This window comes from Crinia signifera, chromosome 2 (assembly GCF_055691185.1).
Source record: "Crinia signifera chromosome 2, ASM5569118v1, whole genome shotgun sequence".
Taxonomy (NCBI): Eukaryota; Metazoa; Chordata; class Amphibia; order Anura; family Myobatrachidae; genus Crinia; species Crinia signifera.
Genome location: NC_139218.1, coordinates 297,623,386 through 297,649,189, shown reverse-complemented (window position 1 = coordinate 297,649,189; position 25,804 = coordinate 297,623,386). Strand labels below are relative to the sequence as shown.

The 25,804-nt window shown below is 38.6% G+C and overlaps 1 protein-coding gene and 1 long non-coding RNA gene across 9 annotated transcripts in view; one reads left to right on the top strand and one right to left on the bottom strand.

The window, feature by feature from the left end:
* DACH1 (dachshund family transcription factor 1) overlaps positions 1-14,519 on the bottom strand; it is a 326,897-nt gene extending 312,378 nt beyond the window's left edge. For 2 of the 8 annotated variants that reach the window (XM_083168877.1, XM_083168875.1), the window contains exon 1: positions 13,179-14,516. In XM_083168877.1, coding sequence (XP_083025003.1) covers positions 13,179-13,930 — 752 coding nt within the window. In that variant the 5' untranslated portion in view covers positions 13,931-14,516. Of the gene's footprint in view, positions 1-13,178 lie in introns of all 8 variants that reach the window. The other 6 variants (XM_083168874.1, XM_083168880.1, XM_083168873.1 and 3 more) reach the window with 5 other exon arrangements.
* Positions 13,501-21,809, top strand: LOC146057530 (uncharacterized). The gene is made up of 3 exons (XR_014469740.1): positions 13,501-14,641; positions 17,332-17,386; positions 19,171-21,809. It is a non-coding gene; the product is annotated as an uncharacterized LOC146057530 (long non-coding RNA).
* The last annotated feature ends 3,995 nt before the right edge of the window (positions 21,810-25,804 follow it).

Below are 25,804 nucleotides of genomic sequence, written 5' to 3'. Positions count from 1 at the left end.
TGAAAGATTCCACTCTGGAAACTAGATAGAAAAATGGTCATCATTCTTCCTGTTTGTAAGTGTTCACAAAATATGTCATATTTGCTTGCAAAGCTGCCAAGCTGTTCATACTACCTGTTGCACAGACACAGACAGCACAGGCACACTCAGTGAATTACATCAAATACTGGCCTGCTGCCTGCAAAAGAATCAGGTTGCAAGTAGACATATTTTAGGAATTTTTGCAAACATACCAACCACTGATAGAAATACCATCCGCTGATAGAAGGGTGAAAGTAATACAGTAATTAGTATTTAGATGGACATTAACCCTTGTGTAGGCTGTGATATGGTAATGTAAACATAAGTACTCTTTGGAAACATGTAAACATTAGAAATATAAATATTAATGTGTAATGTAAATAAGGAAATTGACAACTGTGCAGTACTTTCTTCCATAACCATACTGCCAACCTAATGTATCTCCACTGACAGGTCAAAATTGAGGGCATTATTTAGTTGTTTGCTTGCGCCTGATCTCCCATCTATAGTGAGAGGAGATGATGGGGGTGATATTCAATTGATGTTTTTTTTATCATGCATATAACGCTAATTAGTGTCGGGATTAGCCGCACATAGCAGCTAAACCCATCCAAACTAATGGGCGTGACGTGAAAAGTCCTATTTGAACACTCACTTATGTCGTGGTGTTTCATGCATTTCAGCTCACCACCCCCGAGGTAGGGAGCCATGGGCAATATTCAATTATTTTTCAATGTCCATGCACCTGTGCTCACCCACTGACGGTATTCAATTTTTTTTCCGCCCCGGGGGTGATGAGATGAAATGTGTAAAAGTCTTCCAATTAAGAGCTTGAATGGGAATAATCATGTCGCGCCCATTAGTTTGGTTGGTTTTAGCCGCTATGCACAATATGCAATATATGCAATATTGCCCTGTGATCTCCTGTCTCTTTAGAAAGCATAACGGGCATGATCAAACAATTGAATACCACCCTTTATGTATCTTCAGACATCACCCTATCTATAAACTAGAGCAAATACATGATTTTCTATTAATACATACTAACAAACCAAGTGTAATGTATACTAAAGTTTAACTGTGCTGATTTGTTGTTGTTGCTCCCTGTCCACTGTCATATCTCTGCACAGTGATTTTAATTGGTTACTTAAATCCCGTTATTTGCAGTTATAGAGGGAGTAAACATTTACCTCCTTCTCCTGTATATAAACCACATCTATAGGAAAAGAAAAAAACATAACTTTTCCATAATTCATCAGAGTGAAATAACATTTCCATATTCATCAAATGCATAAACTATCCCTGAAGCTGACTCTCCGACCCCCTGCCTGCCTACATCCTGCTATCAAGCCACCGCCCACTTGCTTGCACCTCATGTAATCTGTCTGTCTCCCCTTCCTACTAGATTGTAAGCTCCTCCGAGCAGGGCCCTCTTCCCTCCTGTTGTCAAAGCCCACTTCTCTTCACATTTCACTCACAGCTCTCCCATACTCAAACACTCAGTGACCATCTTTGTCACACCCATCTCCATCATTGGCCTCAAGCCTCTAGTTGTATGTTAATTGAGTCCTCACTACTTATATCTAAGCTGTAATGTGTATTGAACTGTGGCGCTCTTTACCTGTACTCTATTTTTGTTATTTATTCAATGTAATACTGTTTTGTCTCACTGTACTGTTGGCACCTTATAAATAAAATTATAATAATAATTACACAATTCACTTTTTTCTTCACTTATTATGTAACACAGTGTTATCATTGATATGCTAGTGCCTCAGGGAGTTCTGTGGGGTTGGATGGCATGGCCAATATGGCTTAATTTCTCTGAAATATTAGTGTTCCCGCTAGGCTGTTTTAGCGGGGCGCTGCGCCCTGACCGATTTTTAAAGGGCAAAATACTCCCTGCCTCTCTGGCAGCACCCCGCTAAAACAGCCTGCCTTCCTCCCTGCAGGTGAGACTGGGGAAGCCCGGCACCGCTGTAGATAGCGATGCCCAGCGCTTCTCCGGCAGTGCAAAGCCTTCGGGGCGGCCAGGCTTGCCCCCTTCTGTGACGGCGGCAACAGGGCTCACCCCTTTTCTTGCCCAGGCACGCCCCTTTTGTGACATCGGCGGCCCGGGACCGCCCAAAATAGTGACGCCGGCAGGCCCAGTCCGCCCCCTTCACGCTGCCCCCTTTGAAGCAGCGCCCTGCCCGCCGAAGTTCCTAGAAGGAACACTAAAATATATTCATTGGGTCCCTTCAAATGTGCCATATTGATAGAGGGCTGCACAAATATGAACAAATAAATGCCAGTGGTTTGTCTATCAATTGAGCTGTAAGTGAGATGCTACAGTACCATTCTTATCCCATACACAAAGTACTATTAACCTCTGTATTATGTGTCTATTTAAACTACAAGACATAAATATTGTTACTTGAGCTACCTCAGAAAGCTGCCTCAGTCTGCCTTATTATAGAAAAGCCGCTGAGAATAAATAGCCCAGGCACTAGAATGAGTCATTCATTGATGTTTCATCTGTGAGGTCATCCTCAAATCCAGAACTGTAAACACGGAAACTAGCTAATGACCACGATATAAAAACACTTTAAAATACATGGTAAGTGTTTAGGAGCAATGACTTTAAGGCTGGCTATGCAAACTGATAAATAAAAAGAAGTACTATTAGCCACATAAAAGCATTATTATTGGACATTTTTGTTAATGTAGTCATGAGTTAACTGGACATGATCTGTATAGGGCTGTGCACCAAGAGGCCCCTATAGCTCTAGAAGTGATCCTGACACTCAATCAAACAGCTGGATTACATCCAAATTGGCCAAACAGCAGGAACAGTTGTGTGTGTACTCACTTCAAGTCAACTTTGCACTCTGGACAGAGCACGGGCACACAATTTCATTATAGACCTTCCCTCACTTAGACATTAAAAATCCACCCCCTCTGTTCCATGAGCTGTGAGATGTTATTTCTCAAAAAATGTTAATGTTTGTAACATACATGTATTGCTAATATGCTCTACAGTGTGCAAGCATCCTGCAAATATAAAAGTATTTTTATAGACTGAATTAAATTTTATCTTGCCAAATGTATTTAAATATATGCTTTCTAAAAACATTGTTTGAAAATACAAATACTGTAACAGCTCTTTTTTTTTTTTACTATTTTCATTGTTTCATTGTGTTTGCTTTGTGCTAATGGTGTTGTGATTATAACACCAGTAAGTCAATTGAAAAAACAGCAAATCATCTGTTGTATAAATTGCTAATTCTGTGCCATTTGAAGCAATGATTTACAGCCAACATTACATTACAGCAAGGATTTTCTGTTGCTAATTCCACCTCGATTCAATGTTTCTTTCTTCTATACAGCTAGATAGATTTATCTAGCTATCCATCTATCTACACATATCTATCTTTCTATCTATCTATATATCTATCTATCTATATATCTCCATACATACACACGCACAGAACCACAGAACATGCAGTGGCCATACAGTGTATAAGTAGCACAAACAATTTCTCCATTCTCTAGTTAAAAGGTATAATAAATATATCAAATAAATAAAACATTTATTTTTACATTTTAGCAATTACAAAGCATTTTTAAGAAGTTGACTACTCCTTGCATGTCCATATTATAATATGCAGAGTTGTTCATAATAGCAATTGTTGTCATTGATAGTGCTGTCTGTGCTAGCACAGTTAGACAAAAGCTGAAATGTATTAAACATAGCAATCCATCATCTTGCAGATGGGAAGCAGAAGCCAGCCGAGTTCATACACACTGACTACCCACTGCTAACAATGGCTGAAATAGAAAAAGCCACTATATTTTTTAGTCATTTTCTCTGAAAGTTCTATCTCAGCAACACTGCTGTCGAACATCCCATCAGCTACAGTCATCACGCAAATGCACAACTACACTCTAACCATAAATGAAAAGCCAAAACATAAAAGTTTCCAAAAACCTGGACTATACAAATATGGCATTGTGTGCTGTTTTCTGAATGCTAATTATTCATTTACACTATCAGTTAATAAGATGCTTATGCAGAGGTTAGAGTTATATAGAGACGTTAAGATAGTAAAACCTTATACGGCGCTTGTTTGTAAATACGGCTTGCTGTGCATTCTAGAAACACATGTGATATGATGCAAGGCAACACGGAATATAATATTTAAATCTATGAGCAAAACCAAGACATTTATGGAGAAGTAAAAAGGCAGTTTTCTTAGTATTTCAGCCTTGTCATTTCCAATTTTCTGCTCTTTGGACATGCTTGTATTCAAATTTTGGAACATCTATTCAGCATATCAATCCTAATTAGACAATCTGTGTCTGGAAAGGATGAGAACTGGGTTATTTGCATAATTTAATCATAAATACTCAGTGATACATATTTCCAAATGCATTTGTACAATTATCTTTTCATCCTTAGGGCAATGGTATTAATATGATTAGGCAATATTTCTGGAAAAAAACAGGCAAGTATGCACTCTTTTTAACTGCAGCTTAAGGCGATATGAAAAATTAATTAATTTCTGAGGAAAATCAATTTCTCTACGTGACCACATTAGACATTGCTAAACGAAGACTCAAAGTCCTTTCTCTAAATGAACATTTCCATTTTGTCTCCCAAACACTGATTGTTGAGTGAACATCCCAATAATTATGTTGTTAGGAGAACTGGAATGATTTTTAGGATATATCAATTATTAATACATTTTTGTGCTGCATATGTGTCTATGTAATATGATAATACATTAGACCAGAGGAAACTTTGCTTGACCAGTTACTTAAGAACGCTAAATCTCTTTCAGCTGATGTTTTATTAATGAATATTATATATAATCAAGATGATTTATAATCTAATAATTCTTGAAAACATATCTATCTGTAACAATATTTTAAACATTTTATAATCATGTAATTCAATGTATAAAATGGTCGCAGCATTTGTTGGAAAACACAAAAACATGTTACATATTTAGTGAAACTAAATAGCCCAGGTGGTTAATCCCATTTTAGAAAAAGTCACTGCCTTGTATGTTAATTACTAGAGAAAATCTGTGATTTCAAATGTAACTCTCTTTTTTTTTTTCCTCTGAGTGAACAAACATATAAATTACTGCATGCAAATTTTCTGTATTCATTTAATTTGCATGAAGGTACTTGAACAAATTTTTGAATACAAGGAGCTCATTTTTCATGGATTTTGTCTTTCATCATAATCTAACATCTGTCATTTCTTTTTGAAGTTATTATCGGGCCTATTCCCACTTGGACATGGTTGCTGGGTGACCGGTATCTTAGCACCCACTTTGACAGGAACAGATGTGAAAATGATCAAGAGATTTCCCCCGGGTATCTCAAATCACAAACAACTTGTATGAAAAACAAACAGCATCCTTGTCATGCACCCACCAAAGACCTTTCTATACTAGACCAGACTTTGATATGCCTTTTCAATCAGCTCATTCCCCATCCTCCACCGTTTTTACCCCTCCCTTACCTAGACATACACACAAAAAGTAAAGGAATGCCAATAATTTGCACTACACTAGGAAAACATTTCTTCAATTGCAAATCTACACACTTTTTTAATTTATATACCATAGTTAACTCGATGTATGTAAGCTATTGTGATTTGCTAGAAGTTGCTTTAGTTTTATTACTAAATATATTATATGGAATGCTATAAAGGTGTTAAACATTAGTCATTGATATAAACTTTCAGGATATAAATTAAATATAGTAATAGCGGTATGTGTGAAAAGAGTTAAAATCATATTAAAAAAATATATATAATATTGTGAATAGTAAATGTTGTAACAAAACTGTCATAAGCAACATATTAATCTTACTTGTAATCTGTGTGCATTACATTTATTGGGCAAAAATATCAACTATAATAACATGTTTTTAAAACAATAATTCCTTAAAATTCTGGATATTTATATCCTCCACATTTACAGCGACATCTTTCCAATTTACACCTGTGATGTGTAATAGCATTAGACATGTGGCCACTCATTTTGAAAGTGACACGGATGGGAATTTAGTGCAACATAGATAAAACTAAAGTAAATTTAAAAAAAAAAATGTTTTTGCTTTTTACACTGTGTTGTGTTATTCGTGTATAAGTGTGTGTGTGTGTGTGTGTGTGCGTGTGTTTGTGTGTTTCATCTATTACTTGTAACAGTTAATCAAAAGTGTATAAAATAATTTAAAGATGACCTGTATGACTCCAATAGCAACTGGGATGGAATTTGCTGACTCTTTTCCCATGGGACTTGAATAAATGTAATTCTATGGTTTCATAGAAGCAGGTCAAGTTTCTTTCCCTAGGAATTTTCTGCCAGCTTTAAACATGGCTGACCCAGTACTGGTTAAAAGTTCACATCCACCCTATACTTAAAAAGCTGATGGTTGGGAAAACAAAAGCTGTAACCTTATTCTAGATATCATCCGTTTTGAATCAATAATAGAGTATGTGTAATTATTTCAATAATAGGTAAAATGAGCAAAAATCTAGTCCCAGTTTCTAGTGCAAGTATATATAGTTAAGTGTAACCCCCATCGATTGTCCAGCACTACAAATTCAGTCTAGTGCATTAGAGCTGTGTCTATGTGTAATATGTGTATATACAATATTTACAGTACTGACTCACTCGTTACTAGTGAAATCCCGAGAATCAATAGTTTTAGAACGAAAGTGAGTTTTAAATGCTATTCAGTGTATGGTGGCACCAAGAGACATTTTGCAAGTTATTTTGTAATGACACTGCTTAAATCAATACATTTTAATGCAGGGAGAGAAGTTACTTACCCTACCTACTCTTGGGTGAGGCACACTACATAACTTTAGAGTGTACATTATCAGCTATAGCAGTTTTGATAAGGCATCTTGAATGCATTGCTTTTAGTGCTATTTAACAGTTATCCTTCTGTATGCCTAGATACACTTGTTATAACTATAAGACTCCCTTAATTATCCAACGGTTTTACTTGTGCAAACAAGTAAGTGTTAAAATGATCGTACTCTTTCACCTGTACTAGAACATTCTGCGAAAGCCAATTCAATTGTGATGTATGTGGATGATAGTGCAGCAGAAGCTGTCATTATTGCAAGGATTAACACTAAAACTCCAGAGTAATCCATTACATGCTTTTCTGGTTTTCAATGACATTTCATGGTATATACTACAAATGACAATCAGTCGTCTATATTTCCATACAACGACATCTAAAGCACATATTAATTTAAATCATTTAATAAGCAGTACATGATAATATAACGAACAGCAGCACTTTATTAAACAACATAAAATGCCACAATAAATCAAGCTATTTGTCAATGAAATATAGATTCTAAGGATTTTTGTTCCTTTAATAATGTTACTAACATAATGTTATTTGTGTAATTAATATTACTTTCCCAATGCCTGTTTTCGATTATATTTTTTTACACTTGCTGAACACAAAGAAATAACAGTTATTTGCATTAAAATGCTGTTACATATTTGAAATCATGTTTATAGATCAACAAATATTGATTTAAATACCTTTTGGCCAATTTTTAGATGCAGTTTTGCACAATCAGTCAATTCATGTCTTTAGGACATTATTGTATACATCGTTTACTAATCTTTATTTTCTTTTATTTCACCTTTAGCATTGAGTTGGTACGATACCTTGCATATTTAATTTTTTTTTAGTATTATCATTTTTTATTAACTATTAATGCCAAATATTTAAATTGTATACATTTATCATATCATCAGTTCACAACTAATTTCATGTCATGTTTGATAAGCATTTGCTATTCAATGTGTAGCTTGATAGTGGGCAGTGAAACCTTGTGTGTTTTCTATGACAGTACAAGTGACTCCTAGTTTGACCTTGGGCAAGCTGCATTTAATTGTGCTTCTGGCTATCCAACTGTAATTGAGTAGTAACAGAATGGCTATAAGTGTAAATTGCTTTGAGGGCCTTTGGAAAGGTAATCTATATATACTAAATTTTGATTATGACAGGTGATATGGATTTTTCAAAGATATACTTTTCCAAAGATGATAGATCAAGAAAATATGATTTCAACCTTTAATAAAATGCATCTTGTTTTTCTATTAACCCCCTCAGTGAATTTGACAATGATTCGGTAATAGCATGCTATATCCAGCAGATTACTCAATGTTCTAGCAATGCATTGCCTAAAAAAGTAAGTTTTAATAAACATGTCATCTATGCTTGGGTTTCACGTTTTGTATTTTGCTTGGAGGTATTTAAATCATGCTTGAAATCTATGTAGGCTAGCTAAGAAATAAAAATATATTTGTTCTGTTTAATGATATTCCATAATTATTAAAATATTGGCTATATATGAAGTTATTGACTGATAAAAGCATAAACGTGTTTAAAAATACAGAAAATATGCTTACAATTGCTATATAATGTAGATATTTAAATTGAATTAATATTTTGTCCCTTAAGATGGTATGTACCATGTGGAAATGAAGCCTCTACTCACCTTAATTCAATTGTATTCAAAAATATTGTAGCAGGGAGCATACTGTGATCTTTCCAAAAATCTCCTCTTATCAGTTTAACGTCAACGTGAATGAAAAATAAATACACGTTTCAACCAGGGAACAAAAAAATTTAACCCTTAATTGTGGTAATCATATACACTTTTAAATGGACAGTGACAAACGGGTGTATTGACTTAAAGTTGTTAAACGTAGTATAAAACTGCTATACAAAAAAAATGCAATGAACTATAAAAAATGCATAAAAGATAAACTCTTTAAAAATAACTGTAACTTATAATTCTATATGTAATGCATTAAATGTTTAAGTATATAGGGAATACAATAAAATAATACAAAAAGAAACCATTGCATATAAACTGTATATATACAATTCTTCACAGTTATGACTCAACCTCAATCATTTGAAATTAATATATGAAGTCACCAAGAAGCCAATACATCCAAAGTACAACAATAAAGTAACTGAGTAAAAAAAATGATGCAACCTGCAAGTTGATCACTTACAAAGTGAACTTAAACTCTAAATAGGCAAGTTACACATTTAGACATATAATAGAAACAGAATTACTATTAGTTCAATATTTGTTCTGCTTTTAAAGGTTGTTTTTATATTTTATTATTACCAAATATTCGTTAAACAATACAGAGCAAATTAATTATGATACACTTTTAAAACTCACAAACATAAATTGAATTCCTTTTGGATTAGTAAGCAGCCAAATCAACTATTATGTGATATAAATAGATGCCAGCACTATTAATGAGCAACAGTAACCCTTTAGTAGAGATTTATTTTACGTATAGCAAAATAAAAAGATAAAAACAAACTTTAATACAACTTATTGTAAAATATGTTCGTACTCAACAAACATGTTTATACAGTTTAAAAAAATGTTTGAATCTGATCTCATCAAAGTAAGGTTGATGTCTGTGTTCTGTTTCTGGATTTGCACAAATGTATGGCTAAATATGCTGTTTTCACCACCAGTCATGTCTCAGTGACCTTAATATGCCATATATGACAAAATAACTAATAAATGAGGTGAGGTTAGAGGTCAGATCTCCAAGTAAGTGGTGATAAACACATCAACTAATTAACTGCAAATGTAACATTTTTCAACAAAAGCATTCCTAAATTGATCTTAAAGCATGGGAATGTGTGTATGTTTTGCTCTTTGTTTAAATACCCTGCACACATTGAACTTTCTTATCTGCAGTGTTGCCTGATGTTAACAATAAAAATGATTTTATTATTATTAATAATAATAATAATAATAATTAGCAGTGGTTTAAAAGTGTAAATGTGTGTTTGGTGTTGAATTACAAAATATGTATGCAATGTTTTTATGATCTAGTTAATATTTTTTTTATTTTCTAAAAAATTCTATATATTTCTCTGAATTTAAAATATTGTGATCTTGTTTCCTTTTTAAAAATGAAATATAAGTTTCTGGTATCAGTGGCAGATATTTGTGCTTAAAATGTGTTTAAAAAAGTAAAGTACCAAGTATGGTGTAGTAGACAGTGGGGAAATGGTATAACGTTGTGTTGTTAATGTTTTCAAAAAAGATGTTCTTTTTCTTACATATTGTGTGTGTGTGTGTGTGTGTGTGTGTGTGTGTGTGTGTGTGTGTGTGTGTGTGTGTGTGTGTGTGTGTGTATATATATATTATATGTACCATGGCGGGTGTCACAGAACTTGTTGCGATTGGTAAATAATCTGCCTCATCTTATCTGTGTTTTAATCATTAAACTATAGCCACTATCCCTCCTGCTTATTAGAGAGCTTGATTGACCTTTCTATACACTTAAATTTCATGTGTACTGTAATCTTGCAGGATAATAAAACCTTCAAAGGGTCAGTGAATTTATGGTTTGTATCCAGCACTGTGGCTACTAGTGAAAGCTATCCCCCTGGGAAAAGATAACTCTCTAGTGTCCCACTAGGTCACTTGCTCTTTTCCTCATATCCAAACATCTAAATCCCTGGAGAATTCCACTAGCTGTCACATGTTGATACTAGGACCAATAATCACACCTATACCATCCACTGGATGCCACATGCCATAAATTAAACTTCAGCAGGAAGTCCCCTTCCCCCTGGAGTATAGTTTATTTTGTTTGTTTACAGAAATAATCTTCTGGTTGCCTGTCTAATGTTTCAAGATGACTTTTAGCACTGATTTTTAATCAGCTTCCCTCCAGACACCTATTTCAATTCCCCTGCTCCGTTTAACAATCTGCCTTAATGCCTTCTATTTGTTTCTCAACACTAAACTTTCCGAATGTTTCCAGAGGGGATCAAACAGGAGTATACTACATTCCGCTCAGGTTTCATTCTGAGAAGCATATGTACATTTTTTATTTTATATACATATATTTTATTTGGGTGTAGCGACAGAACGATCTTCAGATTTAAAGGGCTGTTCAGTTAACCAGATTCTTATAGTCAATAGAGTAGATGCTAGCACAATATAAACACAATGCATCAGAAACTGAAAAATGCTAAGTTTGAAGTATTCAGTTAAATAACAGTCTGAATTACACACACAAACACACACGCACGCACTCACACACATGCACTCATACAAAATACTGACACACAATGCACAGACACAATACATATAACAATACACATATCAATATAACGACAGTATAGACACACACACAATATAGAGAAACACACACAAACACACACCTACAAAACATAAAGACACAAACACAAATAACACAAATAAAACACACACCTCTTGAAAAGTTAAGTGCCCCATGCAAGAAACTTTTAGAAAACTCTTCTCAGCAGACAGTATTAGGAGGAGCTTTCAGAAAGACCCTGAGAGACTCCATCATTAGGTATTCCTGGACTAGCCACTGCTGCCTGTACAACTACAGACAACCATGTCAGTACCACCTGCTGGAAGTCTCTGAACCATTATAGCAAGTTTTTTTTTCTTTAAGCTATAATCACTGATACTGGAAGACTCAAGATTGCTCTTATGAGATATACAGAGTTGAATTAGCAAAATTATTACTCAATACAAATATAAACAATACGATATTTACTATGTATCTTAATTGTTACAATTCCTGTTTGCAGAGGTTAATGAGTGAGCATTAAACCCTGCATACTTTGTGACATATATGAAACATGGATTCTAGCCACTGTGTTATAGGCAAGTTACACATGCTAGGCTAATTGCTATGGGTAATAATAACACATGCAACACCTGCCATTGTGCTATGTTTAATGGCTACTGATGCTCGCCCAGCCACTGGTCCTATGGGTAACAGTTCCACATGCTGTGCCAAACACTGGTCCTGTGGGTAACAGTTATACGCATGCCAGCCACTGTTCTATGGGTAATAGCTACATGTGCTGTGCTGGCTAATATGGGTAATAGCTAGACATGATGGGCAGACTGCTATGGGTAACATTTTACACATACTACACCTGCCAATAGTTACACATGCTTACACAGCCACTATACTATGGGTAACAGTTATGCATGCTGTGCCAGCCTGTGTGCTGTGGGTAACAGTTATACATGCTGGGCCAGCCACTGTGCTGTGGGTAACAGTTACGCACACTGGGCCAGCCACTGTGCTGTAGGTAACAGTTATACATGCTGGGCCAGCCACTGTGCTGTGAGTAACAGTTATGCACGCTGGGCCAGCCACTGTGCTGTGGGTAACAGTTATACATGCTGGGCCAGCCACTGTGCTGTGGGTAACAGTTATGCATGCTGGGCCAAGCAATGTGCTATGGGAATTAGATACTGATGCTCACCCAGCCATTGTCCTATGGGTAACAGTAACACATGCTGGGCCAGCCAATGTACTAAGGGTGGTAGCAGGCACTGTGCCATGGGTACCTTTAATACTTGCTGGGCCAGTCACTCTGCTATGGGTAATAGTAGGGATTGTGCTATGTGATAATAGTAGGGATTGTGCTATGTGATAATAGTAGGGATCGTACTATGGGTAATAGTAGGGATTGTGCTATGTGGTAATAGTAGGCGTTGTGCTATGGGTAATAATAGGCGTTGTGCTATGGGTAATAGTAGGCGTTGTACTATGGGTAATAGTAGGCGTTGTGCTATGGGTAATAGTAGGGATTGTGCTATGGGTAATAGTAGGCGTTGTGCTATGGGTAATAGTGGGCACTGTGTTATGGGTAAGAGTAGGCACTGTGCTATGGGTAATAGGTGTTGTGCTATGGGTTATAGTAGTAGTTGTGCTATGGGTAATAGTAGACGTTGTGCTATGGTTAAGAGTTGGCACTGTTCTATGGGTAAAAGTAGGTACTGTGCTATGGGTAAGAGTGGGCACTGTTCTATGGGTAAAAGTAGGCATTGTGCTATGGGCAATAGTTGGCACTGTGCTATGGGCAATAGTTGGCACTGTGCTATGGGTAATAGTAGGCACTGTGCTATGGGTAAGAGTAGGCACTGTGCTATGGGTAAGAGTAGGCACTGTGCTATGGGTAGGCGTTGTGCTATGGGTAATAACTACACATAAGTACATGCTGAGTAACTTTTGTCCTATGTACTGCATTAAGTTGTACAGAGACACGCTACTGAGAGACACCTATTCCTCACCCACCTGGCATTGGTGCAGTCATTGTACAAGGTTTCAAAATCCTTCCTGGAAATGAGTTTGCAGCGATTGACCCCCGGCTGGATGGCCCCCAATCCTCTCAAGATCCGGACCTGCTCCACATTGCACACCACGGGGGTGATCTCCAACCTCTTCAGCTTGGTGTAGACAGTGTGCAGCCCCCCAACTAAATGCTTCAAGAAGAGGTCAAATGCCTGGGGCAAACAGATGAGCTCACAGCCCTCCACTGTGAATGAGGCCACCTTGGCACCTCTCAGGTCCACCATCCTGCACTCATTGTTCTGAGGGATGTTCTCCACAGGGGACGGGGTGGAGTAGACCGGCTTCCCCGGCAGGTTGGTGCTGGGGGCACTGTTGCTGCTGCAGGTGGAGGTGGATGTGGTGCTGCTGGAGGTGGTTGGAGTGTTAGGGATAAGGTTGTGATGATGGCTGAGGCTGCTGCTAGTTGCCAGGCTGGGGCTGTTGCTGCTGCTGTTGCCGCCACCCGCTGCTGTCCCCGGGTTGCCGCTGCTGGAGATGCTGATGTTGGTGGCGGCCGGGCTGCTGATGCTGGATGTCACCGTAGTGGCTGCGATGGGCTCCGGCCGGTATAGGCTGGGTCCGGAGGAAGAAGGGGCGACAGAGGGGACCGGGGACGAGGAGGACGAGTTGGTGGACGAGGAGGGAGCAGACGTAGGGATCACTGCCTGGGGGCTCACCAGCTGAGTGGGTGGGATGAGTGCAGCCGGCACGGCCATGGTCACATACGGCTTCCTCCCAGAGTACTAGCGATGAGCGCTGCAGCGCGGGGAAAAGTTGCAGAAGAAGCAGATGGAGAAGCAGGAGAGCAGCTACATACACACAGGTGAGTGGGACACAAGTGCTTATCTCGGGGCAGGACTTGTCCCCTGTGTCCCCGCAGGACAGGAGCAGGCACTGGGGCACCTCTAGCACAGAGCTGGGACAGGAGGAGGCGGCTGGCAGGAGCCGGGCTCTCTCCGGCAGCACATGGAGCAGGGATGGAGCCGCAGGAGTGACAGAGAGAATGAGGAGTGCTGCTGGCTGCCGCCGCTCTGTGCTGGACGGGTTGTTGTTGTCACACGGTGCGGAGGGAGGGGGGAGGAGCTCCGGCAACTCGCAGCTGCAGCCCCCCTGGACGCTGGTGGTGGGAGCACTGGGAGCAGCCCTGCTGCCACTTACTGGTGATGTGCCCCTGCCAGGCTGCCCAGCGTGCTGACCCTCTGCTGACAGCTCTCTAGCTCCTTACATGCCTGCTGTTGCCAGCCTGGGAAACTTTATCCGCCTGGCACTGCCCCATTCACTCTGTGCAGTACTGGGCAGCTGACTGCATGCCAGCCCCCACCCCCTCACCGTCACCTAACATCATGCCCTGGGCCACTGCTGCTGATTGCTACTGCTAAATGCAGCTTCACCCTGGAGCTTACAAGTGGAAGATTTCCCTTCAGCAGGTAACATACACCATTATTATACATATATCACATCTGGGTACAGTTGTTACTCTCTGAAAAGCAAGCTCCAACACGTGTTGTTTCCCTTCTGTACAATCTGTGCATCAGCTCAAATGGTTACAGTCAGGGCACAAAGTGGTCATGCAGAGGTGGGGGAACTCATTTGTCTATGCCACCTAATTACACTCCCTCCCCTACCACCAATAGGCAGAGACAGGGCTAGGGGTAAGGTTTTTGGTGTCCCCCTGCAAACTAGAATGCTTTTCTGTGAGAATGACTGTGCAGGGCCAATGTGGAGGTTAAAATGTTTCCCGTCACCATAAGAGGTGGTGGAACTCAGTTCCACTGCGTTCCCCCTCACTTTAACCCCACAGTGATACAATATAGTATTATTGCAATAAGAATTCTGAATTGGATATCTTCCTATCAATCAATATATAGGAATTGAGGGTCTGATGTATTCAGAGCTATAAAGATGTTGCTGAAAAGTTTAGTTCTAGATCAGACTTCTGTTAACCATGAATCTGTTGTGGAACTACAAGTCCCCAAATGCCCCATAGTATACTGGGATTTGCTGTTTTGCAAGAGCTTTAGCACCATAGATTGAATTCTGCTGCCTTAAATCAATAAAACCCTGTTAATATAAATTATGGAAAACAAAAATTAAATAACATCTTAATTAATGGTTTGGCATTATATTGTTTGCTGGAGGCATAATAATAACAGCTATAAAATATTAGTCTGTAATACCTGAAGTGTGACAAATATACTCTAACTAGTTACGTCTGTCAAAATGACAGCACAACATAACAATGTCAGCACAGGTGGCCGTGTGCAGCTGAATGAAGCAACAGTCAAATCGCTCTGTCAAGCGCCATCTAGTGTCCTCCGGCATGGAAAGCACTTGAATTCCCCCCATAGAGGTGTGGAGCAGAGTTAGCCTTTTATTATACAGGATGAAGTTAAAAGACCTGGGAGTCTAAATGTATGTACACCAGTTGAGAGTGCATCATCGGAAGTCATAACATTATTTCTGTCCATATGAAAATGATTACAGGTATGTTATAGGTAATCTTTCTGATCAGGTCAACATGCCTGCGTTGATTAAGTCATTTTTTAACAGCATTATGACAGTATCTGATTTTCATTACAGGTATTAGTATAATTTATTTATATGGTGCTACAAGGTTTCCGCAGCACCTAATAATACATAAATGAGCAAAAAATAAATAAGGAATTACCAGTATAAAGGCAATTTAGGACACTTACATGATAAATAAATAAAGTTCCATAAGGGGAAGCAATTATTAGGGTGGCAGATTTATTCCAAGACAAACACACCAGGAGAGAGGGCCTGGCTCATGAGAACTTATATTCTAAAGGGGAGGGAACAAACATTGAGGTTTTGGGGGTAACAAACATTGAGCCTGATTCTGGTTCACTTGCAAAAACAAATTCTCTCTCTAATGGACAAAACCATGTTCACTGCAGGTGTGGCAGATGTAACATGTAGAGTTAGATTTGGGTTGGGTTTTGTACTTCAAACTGATATCTATATTACAGTGTAAAAATAAAGCAGCCAGTATTTACTCTGCACAGAAACAAAATAACACCCAAATCTAACTCTCTGCACATGTTACATCTGCCCCACCTGCAGTGCAGCATGGTTTTGTCCATTAGAGAGTGAATTTGCTTTTGCAAGTGAACCAGAATCAAACCCATTGTTTGGTATCCCTAAACAATGGCCGTACCATACCAATTTATTTCTTTATTTAAAGTACTCCTATGTTCATAGTGACTACATTTATTAACTATAGCACTTTCTCACACTCAATACATGAAGCCATAGGAACCAAACTATTCCTCCTAAAAAAGTTATGTCCAAAGCAGATGGGACATACTGTACCTCAATTGGCTTTTAAAGGCCCCCTTATACTAATCCGAGTTATTGCATGCAGCCTTGCATGTGACAATTACGCAACTGCCCGCCAGCTGCGCCACATTGGATACATCATATGCGGTCCTTTAACATACAATATAATGTATACGACCCACAGCAAGTGCTGCCAGATCCAACAAATCCCGTGTGCATTGGATCTCTGTATCTGCACCTACACACACAGGATTGTGCATTGGATTGGAATCGGAGGTTAGGCACATACGATTTGGCACTTTTCACCCAATTTTTTGGATCCGTCCGTCAGAATCAGGTGAAAAGGGTTTAAATCGTGTCATTGTATGGCCTGCTTAAGAGTGCTCACACTTAACATAAAAGTCTATTTTTAGAATTTTTTATTTTAGTCAACTTTTCTATTTAATTTCAACCTGTTATGGAAATCAATCAATCAATCAATTATTGCATTACAATATTAAAGTTTGCTTGAATTGTTTAGACTAGAGCACAGTGCATAAAATGGTTATTTGGCCTGTTAATCCTCACTGTACAATATTGTCGTACTCCACAGACACACTTTTTATGCAGGATTTAGAACAAACACTGATAAAGGTCACCTGTTGTTATTTTATTTTTTAGACCCATTTTTCTCCTCAGTGTAATATCTTCATGGCCTTACAGCTTATTAGATGTGTTTTAAATCACCTCAGCCTTATTATACAGTACGTTATTATTATTTTTTTTACAACACTAATTTATGGTTCTTCCATTTAAACCATTTGTTATGATTTCCCAGGTGAAATTCAGGGGGTGGTGCTTCCTTCTTCATTTTGGATTGGGCTTGAAAAATGGTATGTATGATGACATATGAGTCATGTGACCACATTATGATAAATAGATGGCAGCCATTTTGAAATGTAGTCATATTTAATTCGAATTCAGCATCATAACACTGGAGTGCATTGTGAACCTTATATCATGGATGAAGACAGCCAGTGTTTTTCTCATTATAGCTATGACATACACATCACACACCGAATCAAAAGATTTTAAAATAATTGATAAAACATTCATAAATGTGTTCCCAGATCATGGAATTGTAAATGCCTAAATGTTACTTCTCTTAACATTTTTCTTATTTCCCAATAGCATTTTTTACTGAATTTGTGGAATCCACCAGCTAAAGCAGTTGTTATTTAGACACTGAAAAATGTTTTAGGACTAAAAATGTGATTGGATAATTCTGACATGGGTATAATTCTGCTAAAGAACAGACTGTTGTCATTGAATATATACAAGTGATGTGTTCTGCTTACCACAGTGAGTTATGGACTTGCTATAATTTGCTGTTTGTTTTCTTTTCATGTTTTTTTTTTATTTATTTACTACTAGACAGCCCTGTATTTTTGGGGGGGGGGATGTCGCAATATCTAGTAAAACCATTTTTCTTTCAAATTTATTGTAGCTGTGACTGCAAATTGTAACCATTTCAGTTTCCTGCTTGTGTCAAGAGATGACTTATTGTACTGAAATCAATAAGGCTGTTTAAAATTCAAAGACTTGCAAATTGTTCTGTTTGTCCTTTGATAAAGCCTGCCCTGATTAAAATGCGACCAAGAAAGCGTAATTGCTGAACTAATTAAGAAACCTTTAATTTCCTCTCTGTATTTATTTGAAGCAGCCACGTTTAAATATTCGGATCATGGAAACTGGTATAACTGTAATAAACTCTATGTGATAAAAAGGATTGAGAATATGCCATATACAATAAATGGAAATGCACCACCTTGTGTACACACACCATTGATTTTTCTTAGATGGGAAATGATAAATCGTTATGACTAGATAAAAGATACTTTATTTCTGTACAGACATGATATAACTATTAAATGTGCTGAAGATTTTTTTTTTCCCCTCCTAATTATGCAAGCTCATTATTATGAAAGAGCATCTACAGTTAAACGGATATAGCAATACCATGTGATATACTATATAACTGACTATTAATACAAAACTATTTTATCTTTCCTAAGACACCTTTTATAGGTTGATTACAGCTTCAATTACACAAATTCAAGTATTGCGCAAGTAAAGATATATATGTGATCAAGAGTGGCAATCAGCATACAAATCAAAGAGCAATTGATAGTGAAGTTTAATATTTTATTGTTAGTGTGTCATTAATAATTATATAATGTATCAGTGGGACCTTGACTCTTTGACAACTGTTGACTCGACCTCTTCTTTTAAGAGTCATGTAAGTGACTGTGTAATTTAGCACAGCATTAAATAACTTGACCCTGCAAATAGAGTATTTTATGCTTCACTAGTTGCACGAAAGCAGATATAATTTATGTTGGCCTGGATAATACTCTAGAACCATATATGTTAGATAATGTAATGAAGGAAAGAAATTATACAAAATGTTTCCCATGAGTACAGTGATCCAGTTCTGTTACAATAACAATCATTTGAGGGCATCCTCCCATGGTGATTGAGTTGTATTTTCTGGTTAATTGATTAAGTATTACATGAGGACGCTAGTCACGTTCATTGTTAACGTATGGGAGAACACTGGTTTCTGGCAGTTTAGTGTTAAATATTGCTAAGTCTTCATTGTACAGTTTTCTCCCAGCAGGTGGCTGCGCTAAAGGCTTAAAACAGAGAGGACATATAAAAGTGTCTACTTCAGTATGCTGCATAAAACATCAGTTGCATTACATCGCTGCTGGCAGTGCTGGAACACATAAGTGAAACTGTGCTAAACAGTCTTCTGTCCTGAAATGATTCCTCGGAGGTGGTTAATGGGTTAAATGAAATGTTAAATGCCCTGTTTGTCTAAAGATAATGTATACACACATTTGCCAAACCATAAACTGTGCTAAACACACAGAAATGGTAACAAACTCCTGTTCATAAACTGCATTATCTTTATTAATGATGGCAAACACTATGCTATTATTTAATTGTACTTTGCCATCATTGCTTGTTTCCAGTACAACGTGTCTTAATTCATCTATCAACAGGTAATAAAAGTTGCTCAAGCAGATATTTGTATCCATTAAGCAGAAAGAGCAATAAGCCAGCTGATCAATAATTTATACAAAGAGTACCAACTGCAGACATAATAACTGCGCTGTTTGCAAAGCAATCTCTCGCTCTCCAGGCTTAACAGTAAACGCAAACTAGCAACGCTGTTAATTTCCAACTCCTGCAGATAAGAATACAAACAAATGGCATAAAAATGCAGTTTCCTTTACAGTTAGAGTGCCTTGGTGGGATCAAATAAAATGTAATTACGCTGCAATTTCATCCATTCTGTAAAATGCTTTTTTCAAAGCTTTGCTTATTCATTTAGCATGTTTTGATTAGTACAGTTATTGGATTGTTACGTGTAGCATTGCCATGTTTAGATGCTTTATTTGAGAAGCTATAAAAAAAAAACAAGCAAACAAACAAACAGATGTTACTACACATGGCGTTTAATAGCGGGGCAGTTTAGAAAGATATTTTGGATTAATAAAAGACAACACTTGGAAATACTGCATTATTTTTAACATCTGTTCGCGATTTCTTTTTGAGTTTATGCTAATTAATTACAATATTTATTCTCGGAGAACAAAGGCTTGAAGAGTCATGTGACATGGTGAAATGTATTAAAATAACTAAACATCAGCAAGTCTATAAAGGATATATAAAACTATTTTGTTGACGTGGGTGGGAGAATCATTATTTTGCATTTGGAGTCTAAAATAGAATTGAGCAATGCCCTCAGACAGCTTTAATGAATTGTACAGGTCACCAAGAACCCTTCTCTTCCTGCGTTAACAGGAGGGGAATGCTAATAGGTACAGGGGTTTATGTAAATAAATGTTCTTTTATCGACTGTTCTGCCTTGTCGTATCTGTTGGCCTATTCAGAACAAGTCATCACTGAAAGCTTGAAAAGAAACAACTGTGTGTTATATCACGAAAGCATTTCTAATATGATCTGGCATCACTCTTCATCAACATTCGCTATTATTAATAGGAAAGTATCCATTTGAGTAGTAAAGCAAATAAACTTGCTTTGTAAGCATGTGTAAGAAACAAATTGAAATCCACTGGGTTTGATGTAGATAGAAATGCTCAATCTTGAATGTCCATTAGTCTTATGCCTTTACATATCCTGGGAAAAGCAGTTGGAATGTGAAAGCTTCGGTATTTAACTTGCAAACTGGTATGTGACCAAATGTTCCCTGAAACAAATAAGTAATGTATTCAGGAAAGTGATACCCCTCCTTAATTCAAACAAGCAAGTATGCAGAGGGATATCAGCCTTTTTTTTTGCCCAGATTAAAACAGAGATATTATCAGTGCTCGGTGTTTCAGGAAATATGTGATTTTATTCTGTTTTATATAGAAGCAAATATATTGTGAATCTGCTTCCAATTAAAGTTTGTTTTCAAGTTTTGGGCTTATTTTATAAAAAAAAATACCAAATATTTGGTTCATAGGCAAGCTTAATGTTTTAACCAAAGCAAAACTATTAATTTAATATTCAGTTAATGTAATCATATCTTTAGGGCTAAAGAATTGCTTTTAACAAGCTCCTAGTAATAAACGGTACAGAGAGTTTTCAATAGTTACAGTATTGCTGTTATACAGTACTGAAATTCTATTTTAAACAACTGACAAATGATTAATATAAAGAGGAATGGGCACTGTTAAAACAATGTGTATTGGTTTATAATGTAAGCCTGTGAAAGAACAAGCACGGATACAAAAACTGTAAACATTCTTTTCTAGTTCCCATCCTAATAAAGGTCGCCATACACTATGCAATTCACATGCCATTTGGGCTCTTTTCCTGTGATTGTGGCGATCAATCACAGAAAAAGAGACCACATTGCAGGTGAATGTCAGTAGGTCTGATGCAATACGTGGTCCTGTGGGCATCGCATTGGAGCCTGCGAGTCGCTCCCGGCAGCACAAGTAATCTCTTGCTTCTGAGCCAGGCAGGCTTGGCGAATATCCCATGTGATATATCGCCTGTAAAAGGACCGCATGCAGTGCTGCCACTTGGGACCTTCCTGGGTGGCTCAAGGGGTGATTGTGGGCAACGTCTCTTAGGGGAGAAGTCACCCTAATGTATGCCCACCATAACATATGGAAACTAAATACGGTACTTGTGTATTTTGGTGGCGCCCCCGATGTCCGTCGTACGATGAACGTATCGCATCGCATAGCATGCCATGCACCCGATGGCATGCGATGCGATGCGACGCGATTTTGACCCCCCTTCACAGGTAAACGCGTCCCTTCGCGGGCTTCACAGGTATCCGCGTCCGCTCGCCACACTTCGGGCTCGGTGGCTCACTGCGCTCGCCACACTATTCTATTCTCAACTCCACGCCGACGTGGATAGTGGGGGTATGAAAAGGTCATAGGACGTGTACCGCCGCCCCTTGCGGGCTCGCTGTGCTCGCCACGCTTCGGGTTCACGTTTATAGTGGGGGGGTGGTGCACCCCCACGCCACCCCCCCACTATAAACGTGAACCCGAAGCGTGGCGAGCACAGCGAGCCCGCAAGGGGCGGCGGTACACGTCCTATGACCTTTTCATACCCCCACTATCCACGTCGGCGTGGAGTTGAGAATAGAATAGTGTGGCGAGCGCAGCGAGCCACCGAGCCCGAAGCGTGGCGAGCGGACGCGGATACCTTCACAGGTAAACGCGTCCCTTCGCGGGCTTCACAGGTATCCGCGTCCGCTCGCCACACTTCGGGCTCGGTGGCTCACTGCGCTCGCCACACTATTCTATTCTCAACTCCACGCCGACGTGGATAGTGGGGGTATGAAAATGTCGTAGAACGCGTACCGCCGCCCCTCGCGGGCTCGCCACGCTTCGGGTTCACGTTTATAGTGGGGGTTGGCGTGGGGGTGCATTTAACATTGTAAGCACCCATTAGGGTGCTTAACATTGTATAAGCACCCATTAGGGTGCTTATACAATGTTTAATCGCAGCGCATCGTATGGCATTGTATGCCATGTACAATGGCATACAATTTCAAAATTGTATGCCATCGTGCACTGTTGTACGATATCGCGTCGCATCGCATACCATCGTATGCGTTATGGTATGCGATGCGATGGGCGCCGCCAAAATACACAAGTACCCTAAATACAATACAATTTCCATAAACTATATGGAGCCCATTGGAGTTCACTGAATTCATTATGATATCTGTTTAACCAGCATCTTATGTGTATTGGCTTATTATTCTTCTGGTAGCAATTAGAACATGGGTAGATAGTGACCATAAAAGGAGGAACATTGGTAAGTAATTAGACACCTACCTGCCACCCAAATCCCACCTCGGGCTTTTGGCACATACCTGCCACCCGAATCCCACCTCGGCCCTTTGAAACCTACCTGCAGCCTGTGTCCTACCTGGATCTTTTACATCTAGCTGCCACCCCTTTGCCTGATTAACTAATAGGCTGATTAGGCTGCAGTCTAGGATGCCAGGATGGGGGGGTGCCTTGTAGGTGACAGCCGAGGAATAAAATTGAGGCCTAAATTAATCCATGCTAGCGATCACCTGTACCGATGTATTGTCGGGGGTAAAGTTCTTAAGATAACTGCCAGACGGCTGTGCCAATGTAAATTACTGATGGAACCATTACTTTATGTACATTGTGCTACAGTGCCAGCCGGGCAACCTAAAGCCAAAGTTGTATAACCTCTGTTACATGCACATGGGCAGTATGAATAGTGAGTCTCTGAGTGCCCATACATGTATGTTTAGCAGTGTTACATGGAGAGTTACATGTATATATTAGCTTAGGGCACCTGGAACCTTTAACCCTGTGCCACCCTAATCCCACCTTGAGCCCATGGCACCTACTTGTTGCAGAATCCCACCTTGAGCTTTTACCACCCTAATCCCACGTTGGTCTTGTGACACCTTCCTGGTGCTGAAAATCCCACCTTTCACACCTACATGCCACGCCAATCCAACAATGGGCATGTGACAGCTACCTGCTGCCCAAATTCCAACTTGAGCCTGTAGTATGTGTCTTCCGCCTGAATCCCACTTTTTGCCTTTGACACCTACCTGCTGCCCAAGTCCCACTTAGGGCCTGGGACATCCACCTGCAACCCCAATCCCACCATGGGTCTTTGCACCTACCTTACGCCTGAATCCCAACTTGGGCATGTTGCACCTCCCTTCCACCCGTATCTCTCCTTGGTCCTTTGTCACCTCCTTGCTGCCCGAATCTCACCTTGAAACATACACTAAAACACGCACGCACTATCACAGGTGGGGGATTAATTTACTAAAGCTTCTAAAAATGAAAAGAGGTGTTGTTGCCCATAGCAACCATTCATATTCTGTCTATCATTTTCTAGGATGCAGTCCAGAAATGATAGAATCTGATTGGTTGCTTTATTTTTAGAAGCTTTAGTAAATTTACACTTAAATGTTTACAGGTGTGTGGCACTGCAGTACAATCTTACAAGGCATAGAAACAACCGGACACATTGTAATATGTATCACCATTGGCCAGGGGACTTGGCAAAAGTGATGCATTTAGTTTTTGGTTATGTGAGCCACATGCTCGGTCTGCATGTTACAAAGGGTTAGCCTCATAAGACAGGTACATCTTGTTGTTGCTCAGATAATTTGGGTGAGGGGGCAACATGGGTAATTTTTATATATAAGGATTTTCATGTGTGGGGCTTCAAATGATTGAAAAACTTCTCATTTGAAAAGCGCAAACTCCCAAACAATCCAGGATAATAGTTCCCATGCTCTTATGTAGATGTTCAGAGAGCTATACCCAGAACTGTGCAATCCATATTATTTTGGGACTAATTGGTACAAAATACAAATGACAAACATAACAATTGTTATTCTTCTCAAAAGAATATCTAAGCAGTCCTTTGTCACACGGCATTCCTGTATGAGAGCACCCTCTGTAGGAGAACAAGTGGAAACAGCCAAACAGTCCAATTGTATTTTATTACAGTTCTTGGTTTATTCTCTCTTGCCTTCACCAGCTTTGTTAACACATTTATTTCCAGATCCATTAAAATTTGACAGATGGACTGAACTTGGTTGTGTGTATTTGTTTGCAGGAGAATGATAATCACAAATGGAAAAGATACAGAAGTTCTGATTCAAAAATCTGTCTTCTGATTGCAATACTAAACAATAGAATTACTTAAAGGAGAAATTCTGAATAAATAATGTACACATCATTAATTACTGTAGAGGCACATTCTGGTTTTGAATATCTATATTTTGTTATTTAGTGTAAAACACACCCCTAAATAATTTACCTATTTTATGAAAACTAATTGTACACTGTATTTGTGTACACAAGTACACAAACATATGCTGCAAAATGTTTTATGTTACAAAAACATTTCTCAAATTAATTTGGTATATTGGGATATTTTTACCATTTGACCCCCATGTTATGAAAGCTTTACATTTATAGTGATGAAAATTGTATAATAACTTTGCTTATTTTACACAATCCAGAATGAGATGAAAAATTATTTTGTGGCACACAAATAAAAACATAAAAACCACGCAAGCAAATTATGGCTCAAGAAACAGACCTGCCTAAAGTAAGAAATGTCAAAATTACCCACCTGGCTATAAGTCCGAAAATCTTGTAAAGGAAGAAGTGTGAAGGAAAGACCACGAGCCTGCTTGTGGCCTGGCCCTAGCATTCTTATTACTGCAGATCACCAAGGTGAATAAAAAGACCTCTAAAAAAAACTGCACTCATTCAGTCAAATTTTAAAAGATCCACAGGTGGAGCTAATTATTTTGCCTGTCATTCTGTGTGGAGACCTGGAAAATGTGCACTGTTGGGGGTACTTGAGGACCAGGGTTGGGAACCACTGGTATAGATGATCTACATTGTCTAAATAATTACTGTAGGTCAACCCCATATTGTTTGGTAAAAAGGACGACCGGTATAAGGTAGACAGTGGGTAAGGTCAACGGGTGAAAAGTTGACATGACAATGGTCGACAGAAAAAAGGTCAACTAAATTTTTTTTACGTTTTTTGGTTCTTATTTTTCATGTTTAACCATATCCAAGTACACTCAGTAAAAACATATATCCTCGCAGGCTTGCTATGCTCTCCACACTTTGAGCAAGGTGGCTTGCTCCTTGTCGACCATTTTTGTGCCAACCATTGCACGATTAACCTTTAACATGTTGACTTTTGGGCTTGTCGACCTAATGTATGTTGCCCATATGGGG